The sequence below is a fragment of the Corylus avellana genome, chromosome ca2, assembly GCF_901000735.1.
Source record: "Corylus avellana chromosome ca2, CavTom2PMs-1.0".
NCBI lineage: Eukaryota > Viridiplantae > Streptophyta > Magnoliopsida > Fagales > Betulaceae > Corylus > Corylus avellana.
This window is the reverse complement of record NC_081542.1, coordinates 43720530-43730424: the sequence shown is the minus strand read 5'-3', so window position 1 is coordinate 43730424 and position 9895 is coordinate 43720530. Positions and strand designations below refer to the sequence as shown.

General features: G+C 36.0%; 2 protein-coding genes across 2 annotated transcripts in view; both read left to right on the top strand.

Annotated features, from left to right (window-relative positions):
* Positions 1 to 4229: 4229 nt before the first annotated feature.
* LOC132171409 (probable glutathione S-transferase) lies at positions 4230 to 5442 on the top strand. The gene is made up of 2 exons (XM_059582716.1): positions 4230 to 4673; positions 4971 to 5442. Exons 1-2 carry the CDS (start codon positions 4356 to 4358, stop codon positions 5304 to 5306), a joined length of 654 nt encoding a protein of 217 aa, XP_059438699.1. The 5' UTR covers positions 4230 to 4355; the 3' UTR covers positions 5307 to 5442.
* A 1660-nt stretch (positions 5443 to 7102) lies between these two features.
* The window catches only part of LOC132171408 (probable glutathione S-transferase), a 6504-nt gene continuing 3711 nt past the window's right edge, over positions 7103 to 9895 (top strand). Inside the window, exons 1-3 of the mRNA XM_059582715.1 lie at positions 7103 to 7502; positions 7631 to 7950; positions 8734 to 8740. Coding sequence (XP_059438698.1) covers positions 7188 to 7502; positions 7631 to 7950; positions 8734 to 8740 — 642 coding nt within the window. The 5' untranslated portion in view covers positions 7103 to 7187. The remainder of the gene's footprint in view (positions 7503 to 7630; positions 7951 to 8733; positions 8741 to 9895) is intronic.

The following is a 9895-nucleotide window of genomic DNA, read 5'->3' as shown; positions in this document are numbered from 1 at the left end:
TTTCAGCATGTCCGAAATAATATCTTAGGGCAATTCTTGATTGCAGCTCTAAGCAAAATACGAGCTTAAAATTGATCAAGTTAAAAGTTCAGGGGCCAGATTTGAAAATTGTAGTTGTTGTACCAAACAATATTTTAAAACCAGAAGTTCAAAGGCAATTAACAAACGGCATTTACTTTCAGTAGGTATATTTGGGGAAGGGTCCAAGTTAATTCATTGCACCAAACTAGAAGCTTATTGAAATTTAAACTCATAAAATGTATTAAAAGGAAAAGATGTTGACATTGACGTAAAAACTCTTTACTTTCACAGCAATTGCTATGTCTTTTAATAGTAGTACAATTTATAAAACTATTAGAAATAAATAAATATGGTATAAAAAGTAAAGTATAGGCCCAATGTACATTTCCATCAATCATAAGCATTGGTACTTCGGAAAACAATGCAATACTAAGATTGGAAAAAAAAAAAAAAAAAAGAAAAAAAAAGCTAGAGCAAACAATTTTCATATTCGGCGAAAAACTCAAACCGAAAATTATGATCAAGGATTACTCTATCAACCCGCCATCTACTAATTCGGGGATCCCTCTTGAAACTTTATTCAAACGAACTTCTTGTTGTTTCATACATGATTAAAAAGCTATTTTATTCAAGCGTAGAAACTACATATCATATGAAGATGGCATAGGGATAAGCCGGATGAACCACACCAGCAATTCGGCGAATGATAGGTACCTCCAACCTAGGCAGAGTTAGTGAGCCATGTAATATGTGACCATTTTGTTCGGTTCTAGGGCAGGGGGGAGGGGATCTAGTTTATAATAATTTGCAATCAATATCCATTTGTGTATAATAATAATATAGCAGTTTACTAAATAACATTACTCATATTTAATAATATTATAATTTACACACATTTTCACAATACCCTATAAACATAGGAAACTTACAGATAATCCAAAAGTAGGTTAAATGCAAATTCATGTAGCATTAGCGAATGTGTAGTGTTGATGCAGTTTTCGGTATGATGAATTTGAGAGAATCCAAGTCTCCGAGCTATGCCTTTCGTTGTTCACTTTTCTGTAAACCTGTAACACCAAAGCACTTGTTAAGAAGATGTGCCGGATGTTGGCCGGCCGTTCCTCCTCCGATGCTTAAGTTAGTATGTATATCAGTTTAGGATGCATATTCGTGGTCCCTCATACCTTCGGGGTGAGGCCTTTTATAGCTGGGCATGCGGAGGTGGTCATGATGGCTGGGCGAAGGATCCAGGAGTTGGGCGTAATGGCTGGAAGAGTTAATATTTATGTCTCATTTCTTTATGACCGATAAGAGGCCGTTACATACGTTGACAAGATTCCGAGGATGGCATGTATTTGTGAGGCGTCTTTAAGAGTAGGCTCGTAATTGTCCAAGTAATCTTGCTATGTGTGAGCTCTCTATGTAGCCGAGCCTTGCTCCTAATATGATAGATGCATCTGGATACTAAGTGCGGGAGGTTCATTGTGGCCCCATACCTGGACTTTTGCCGTCCTAGAATTTACTATTTCATAGGGAAGATTCATTTAGCATGATGACTCTGCTATGTATGTATTTGACCAATTCATGCGAGTGCAAAATGCAGGTGTATGGTGTTGCAAGGAAGTTATGGGACACAAAAGGAGAAGAGCAGGAGGCAACAAAGAAGGAGTTCTTGGAAATATATAAGACATTGGGGGGAGAGCTTGGTGAGAAGCCTTACTTTGGGGGTGAAACGTTTGGGTTGGTCGACATTGCCCTCATCACATTCTACAGCTGGTTCTATGTGTACGAGACATTTAGGAAATTGAGCATGGAGGCACCGAGGCAGAGTGCCCCAAGATTATTGCTTGGGCAAAGAGGTGCATGCAGAAGGAGAGTGTTGCCAAGTCTCTTCCTGACCAGAAGAAGCTTTATGAGTTTGTCTTGAAGTCGTTTGGACTGGAGTAATTGTGACCTATAGTTCAGCCGGCCAGAATTACATTTGCATTTTATTCTTTTTTTGGTTGTCATGTACTTTGAACTTTTGGATTTTTTGGTGTGTTCATCTTATCATTGACTACGTCGTTGTGTCGGCGAAATGTTAGATGAAATTGTGGCCGTCTACCGTATATAGGAATAAGAAAGACACTTTGTTGTGTTTGTGAAATGTTAGATGAAAATGAAATTGTGCCTCTCTACTAGAGGAATGATATATATATATATATATATATATATATATATACTGAATCCTGTTGGGGTGGCTAAACCAATCATAATGACTCAAATGAGTGATTAAGCCACTCCTTAGCGATGGTCAAACCACTCTCAATGGTCAAAAGGGGTAGTCAAATCCTAACATAACATTTGCATGTAATTGAACCATTTCTAATATCCAAGGGGACTGAGTAAACCACCCCAACTTGCCTTGCATGCATGGTAGATGGTAGAACCACCCTTGTGATAAAAATGGTCGGTTCGGCCACCTCAACTTGGTCTTTGGGAGTGGTTGAACCATCTCAGTTGCCAAAATGTGGTTCAATCACTCTCAATGTAACACCTCCCCATAATTATATACATTTTGTAATTATTTGAGCTACATCACTCCAATAATAATTGGTAGCAGAAAATGTTATACTTTTAAGAAATGCCATTATGCATTTTCAAGTGTCTATCTCTTAAAATTTTTGTTTATGTGGCACATTCACATCTATTTGTTTTCTTAAAATAAAAATAAAAACAAAAAACAAAAGAACAATTAAGAGAATGCTAAGAGATAGACACTTGAAAATGCTAAGTAGCGTTTCTCTATATTTTATATTTATTTTTTTCTGCAATCATAACGTCACATATATAGACAATTTTCACCAAAGCTTTAAAACATATATCTATAGGTACATAATTACACCAATCATTCATTCGACTTACAACTTTAATTAAACGTCATAATCCTTTTAATAACAATATTGGTGAAGAAGTTTAAAATTGGTCAATATAGTACATAGTTGGTTATTAAACAATATTTTAAAACCAGAAGTTCATTTGTTCTAGGGTCCGAGTTCAGTTAATTGCCCCAAACTGCAAGTTTTATGCATAAAACTATACAAATTCCTCTATAAGTTTACATACCGTTCGAGCAAGTTCTTTAGCAAAAATGTGGACACTCTTATTGAAATGTAAATGCATAAAATGAATTAAAAGGAAATAAAAGATACTGATGAATGATTCTATGTAATTCAACTTAATATGAGACAAGTTTGGTGGGTTAAAGGCATATAAACTTGTTTACGGCTGAAGCCATAAATTGTAATATGAGTGTGGAATATATTTTCAACCATAGAGAATTAATGTCATTCGCTTTCAATATAGTGAAATGAAGTCACTTCTAATATACGCTCGGGGCTGGGCTGACAAATTTGACGAAAAAGGTGATAATGGGAGGGAAGGAGAGGAGGAGAGAGAAGAGAGTAAGAAAACATTAAACAAATGATCTAGTGTTTTATTTGCTATCCATTTTAGCTCCTCTAAAGCAAAACTAGTGGAGACAAAATTTTATCTTATAATAACTAAATCTAACTATTATGAGTCTTTTAGCTAATAAGATGTTCTAACAAGTCATGTCACCGTTCACTAGATGGTAAACATCTTTTTTCCTATTTGCCAAATAATAATAATAATAATAATAAAAAGCAATCAAATTTAAACCCCACGTGTTTTTCCTTCTTGCCAAAATAAATAAAAAAAATATTAAAAAAAAAATTAAAAGAAAAAGAAAAGGCAATCAAACCCCACACAACACTTGCTATGAAAATGTTACAATTTTCATAGTTTGGGCAATTTTCAAATTATTGCTGGGGAGCCTGATCCGTAATGAAAGGATTAGGATCCCCTCTCGTTATTGGGAGAATATGAGAGTTATATTTTCAATTTGGGCTGTCCATTTTTATCCCACGGTCTACAGCATGCCACGTGTCCCATTATAATAAAATACTAAAATATTATTTAAATTTTAAAAAGAAAATCAAAATAGAAATAATAAAAAATTAAAATCAAATAAAAAAAAGTTTAAATAAAATAATTAAAAAGGCCACCCCTTGGGGTTTCTTGAGTGCAAATTCAATGTGGTTGTTTTTATTTTAGGATTTTGATCTTGGACCCTAACTCCCTTAGATTCATCTAAGGGCTGAGATTAACGATTAGACAATCATCAATTTCTCTCCAATCGAGGGAACCGGATCCGAAGATGTCGCCATTTTCAATTTTCATTGTTCAGAATTCCGACGACTTTCTCATAAATCTTTGGCTGCTCCATCCATCCCACTTTTCTTTGCTTTCAATCGTTTTCAGGTGTGTGAGAAATGACGGACGAGGTTGTTCTGTTGGATTTCTGGCCCAGCATGTTTGGGATGAGGGTGAGGGTCGCGCTGGCTGAGAAGGGGATCAACTACCAGTACAAGGAGCAGGACCTGAAGAACAAGAACGAGCTGCTTCTCAAGATGAACCCGGTTCACAAGAAGATCCCGGTTCTCATCCACAACGGTAAAGCGGTCTGTGAATCCCTCGTCATCGTTCAGTACATTGACGAGGTCTGGAACGACAGGTCTCCGTTGCTGCCCTCTGATCCTTACCAGAGAGCTCAAGCCAGGTTCTGGGCTGATTTCGTTGAGCAGAAGGCGGTAAGTGTCTACAATTTCTATTCTTTTCCTTTTCAAACTACAATCCAACTTACAATGTCTTTTCAAATTTCCACTTGAGACTTCTCATAAACTACTAAAAATTTGATAATATTCTTGAAAGGCAGCAAAATGACAAATAGAACTAAGCCTTCCTGCAAACGCGAGTCTTTTTGTAAATCCACGAATCAATCCTTCCTGTGATTTTACTTAATTAAGAAATTTTAAAAAAATTCTGATATTTGAATAATTAGATTATCTATTAGAATTTACTAGATTCATGCGACTGCCAAAATGCAGGTGTATGCTGTTGGAAAGAAGTTGTTTTCCACAAAAGGAGAAGAGCAGGAGGCAGCAAAGAAGGAATTCTTGGAAATATATAAGACATTGGAGAGAGAGCTTGGTGACAAGCCTTACTTTGGGGGTGAAACATTTGGGTTTGTCGACATTGCTCTCATCACATTCTACAGCTGGTTCTATGTGTTTGAGACTTTTGGAAAATTCAGCATGGAGGCAGAGTGCCCCAAGATCATTGCATGGGCTAAGAGGTGCCTGCAGAAGGAGAGTGTCGCCAAGTCTCTTCCTGACCAGAAGAAGGTTTATGAGCTTGCCTTGGAGTTGTTTGGACTAAAGTAATGGTAGTCGTGTTTGTCGTTTGAAGTTGTTGGATTGTGTTGTTATCGTGCACAATGATGAATAATATGGAATTGAAAAGCATGTTGTATGGTGTGTGTCCTAAGTGATATCTCAGAAGAGCATGTTTTATATTAAAGGTTTGATGAAATTGTGCCTTTCTAGTTTCTACTATAGCTTTAATATGACCATTTCTATTTAATTAAACAATTAAGAACATCACAACACAAGTCCATAGGTCGACATATGGACTTGTGTACGGTTAAAGTTATCCATTGTAGTAGTGTGGATTATATACTTCCTAATCATGGAGAATTGATGCCATTCACTTCAAATATAGTGAAATTAAGTCACTTCTAATATGCACTCGGTGGAAGAACATATGGTAAAGAATGTGGTCAAATAAGGTAGTGACAAAATGTGCAAACATACAAACCAGTCACAATCTGACACTGATATGCTAGATTAACGTATGAGAGTTGGCATAAAAGAATTATTGGTACCAAGATAATTGCTTAACTAAGTTTATCACCTAATGTTATAGTGTGATTAAGTAAGAGGTGATATGTAATGATGATCGCACAATAACATAACAAGTGTGGTCATCTCACTCTCTATTGTCTCCTTAAAAGGTGATAACTTTTATAAAGGTTAGAGAAGAATGGGTGCAACTCTATTCTTATAAATAGGCTAGAGGCCGGTTAAAGAATCTAACACAATTTTTTGGTCATTTTCTCTTTGTTTTCCTTGTAATTTTCACCCTAACGAAAACAAATTTTTATATAGTATTTTAACTAAGAGAAATGTTAAGAGTACAAATCTTTATTAAGAAATGAGTACTGGTACCAGAATAATATGGAGCTTATTTATTGGTATTCGTAGCATTTCTTTTGATTAATTATTTTGATTATCTCTAATTAATAAGTTTCACATTATTTTAGTACCCGTTTCTCAGTAAAAAATTTAATATTCATAACCTCTTTAACTACACTTCATACAATGTTGGTAAGTTTGGTACAGTTTCAAATTGGCTATCCAAAAATCTTATAAATTTGACTCTAAAAATCCACTTTGTTGATTTAGCTAGTCATTTTTCAAAACCTCTAAATATCACTTTCACTATATATATATATATATATATATATATATATATATACATACTTTAACTAAATATTTTTTTTATTGGTAAAACCAACTTTCAAGTCACAAAATTTGTCTCTTAAAAAAAAAATTCTTTTTTTTTTTTTTTGCCTCTTTACATTTGGCCTTTCACTTTTGGGGAGAGAAGAAGAATTGTCATTTTCTCTTTACATTTGAAAAGAGAGTCAAACAAATGTTTAAAAAAAGAAAAAGAAAAGAGAGTCAAACAAATGTTAAATTAAATTGAATAAAGAGTTTACTAAATGACATTTTTATAATTTTTATTAATTATTTTTTTTAAAAAGCCAAAAAAAAAAAAATCTTATTTACTCCTTTTAACAAGTCCTGTCACCATTCTCAAGATGGTAAGTATCTTTTTCCCAACTTAGGAACCTATTTTACATATTTTATTTAATATTCTTAAAAATTATTTATTGACATTCTACGTTTAAATAAAATCTTGCTTGACGTTTTTTTTTTTTTGGGACAATCTAAGCCGCCCCCTGCAAGTTGCTACGAAGATGTCGCCATTTTCACTGTTCAAGGTCCAAAAGAAGAAACAAACAAGTCGACGTATTTACCATATGACGTGACCACTGACGTCAATACAGATATGGTCCCTCCATCAAAAGCCACCCCCCAATAATTAAAAGCTCAGCACAACCCCTTTTGGCATAGAATTCCGACGACTCTCTCATAACTCTTCCGTCTTTGCTTCAATCTTTTTGAGGTGTGTGTGTGAGGATGGCGGACGAGGTGGTTGTGCTGGATACCTGGGCCAGCATGATGGGGATGAGGGTGAGGATTGCGCTGGCTGAGAAGGGGATCAAGTACGAGTACAAGGAGCAGGACCTGAAGAACAAGAGCGAGCTGCTTCTCAAGATGAACCCGGTTCACAAGAAGATCCCAGTTCTCATCCACAACGGCAAGCCGGTCTGTGAGTCCCTCATCATCGTTCAGTACATTGACGAGGTCTGGAACGACAAGTCTCCGTTGCTGCCTTCTGATCCTTACCAGAGAGCTCAAGCCAGGTTCTGGGCTGACTTTTTTGATCAAAAGGCGGTAGGTGTCTACAATCCTTCCTGTGATTTTACTTAATTAAGAAATTTTTAAAAAATTCTGATATTTGATTAATTAGATTATTTATTAGAATTTAATTACTAGATTCATGCGAGTGCAAAATACAGGTGTATGCTGTTGGAAAGAAGTTAGTTACCACAAAAGGAGAAGAGCAGGAGGCAGCAAAGAAGGAATTCTTGGAAATATATAAGACAATGGAGAGAGAGCTTGGAGAGAAGCCTTACTTTGGGGGTGAAAAATTCGGGTATGTGGACATTGCTCTCATCACATTCTACAGCTGGTTCTATGTGTATGAGACATTGGGAAAATTGAGCATGGAGGCAGAGTGCCCCAAGATCATTGAATGGGCTAAGAGGTGCCTGCTGAAGGAGAGTGTCGCCAAGTCTCTTCCTGATCAAAAGAAGGTTTATGAGCATGTCTTGAAGTTGTATGGACTAAACTAATGGTAGTCATGTTCGTCGTTTGAAGTTGTTGGATTGTTTGGTGTTATCTCAGAAGAGCATGTTGTATTACCTTGATGTGTCTGCCAAGTGTTTGATGAAATTGTGACTTTCTAGCTAGTTTGTACCATAGGAGTAAGAAAGGCACTTTGTTGTGCCTTCTAAATGTTATGGTAGATGAAAATAAAATTGTACCTTTCTACCATAGGAGTGATATATATATATATATATATTATTGAAAAAATTACCGTTTACCTTTTTAAAGTTGGCAGTATTTTTTAATTTGAATATCAAAATTTTAATTTTTATAATTTACTCTCACAAAATTTTAATTTTTTTTAATTCACCCATTTCGTTAATCAAAGCCGTTATAATTGATGAAACAGTGATCACGTTGCACGTGATCAGATCACTTATGACCTTTTACTACCGAAAATACCCCCACTCCAACTCACCGGGAAGGAAACTATATCTAAATTTAATAATAATTTTAAATCTACGTCAATTTTCGAGAATAAAATGATAGCACAAGTCAAACCTAACTCTTTTTGTTGTGGATAACTGCACCGAGCTCACCTTCTTATCTAAAAAATGGTATCAAAGGGTCCACCCTCCTCCATGGACTGTGACGACATGCTATCTTCACACCTATCAGTCAAACCCAGTTCTACCAGTACCTCTCTCTCTCTCTCTCTCCTTAAATTCGTTTTCTTCGTAAGCAAGCATTCTTCTACTAGTTTCTTCTTCTTTTTTCTATAAAACTCCTTGAGCAGAGATGTCTCTCAGAATAGAAGATAACTGATCACAGCCAACCGAAGATGTCGAGTGAGATCTGGGTCGCTCCCTTTTTCGGGCTAGGCCATCTCCCGTGCATGGAGTTATCCAAATTAACACATCGCCTCCAGAGGCTTCACAACCACCCTTGTCATCTCCTCCAACCTCTCCGTCTCCATCCCCTCCTCTGTCACCCAACACTCTCTCATCCAAATCCTCGAAACCCCCTCGCCTCCGCCTTAGCCTCCTCTGCCAGGCTCCGACCCCTGATAAACCCGTTTGTGCCATCCTCGATGTCATGATGGGCTTTGCATTTGAAGTTTTCCAAAAGTTTCAGGTTCCAACGGTTGCTTTCTTCACCTCTGATGATCTAGAACGTATTGCTCGGCTTGTGAGCAAATTCGATGACATTACGTTGGAATACATTCGATTCCTGTGAATTTCCTAGGAACAATATTTTATAAAGCAAACAGAGCAGCGGCGGGGATCCGCAGGGAGCTGAGGACGATGATTGGGGAGAAGAAGACTGCCACGACGTCGTTTCTTTCCCAGTGAGTTGGGATGGGAGTATTTTCGGTAGTGAAAGCCCATGAGTGTGATCACTGTTTCGTTAGTCATAGTCGCTTTGACTGATGGAAGGGTTAAATTGAAAAAAATTAAAACTTTGTGAAAATAGATTGTAAAAATTGAAATTTTAGTGTTCAAATTAAAAAATGTTGCCAACTTTAAAGAGGTAAACTGTAATTTTTCCTATATTATATTATTTTTTGTTGTGAACTTTCTTCTTCCTTTTTATCTATTGTCTAAGGAGGAAAAAAAAAACAATTATTTTAACAAAATCTAAATCCAGTTTTGATTTGAAAAAAAAAAAAAAAAAAGATTAATGAAAATTAAGTGCAAAAAAGATTAGTCAAAGGAGGATTGGGAAGAGCTAGAGAAAAAGGAATAAATAAGATCCTGTTCAATACCTAATACCTAGAACATGACAATAGCTTTAATATGACCATTTCTTTTTAAATAAACAACTAAGAGCATCAAAATATATAAGATAGGGGCGGTTTGTTCATTAAAAAAACTATTGGCCTTTAGAGGTTGTTGACCCACATTTAGGGGCCAAAGAGATGGTGATTCAGTGACCCCAACTGCTCAAAATAGATG

Excerpts from the sequence above, each read along its gene's own strand:
- LOC132171409 (XM_059582716.1), top strand. The coding sequence starts at position 4,356 with ATGACGGACGAGGTTGTTCTGTTGGATTTCTGGCCCAGCATGTTTGGG. Across the intron at positions 4,674-4,970 it reads ATTTCGTTGAGCAGAAGGCG|GTGTATGCTGTTGGAAAGAA; the intron begins GTAAGTGTCTAC and ends GCCAAAATGCAG.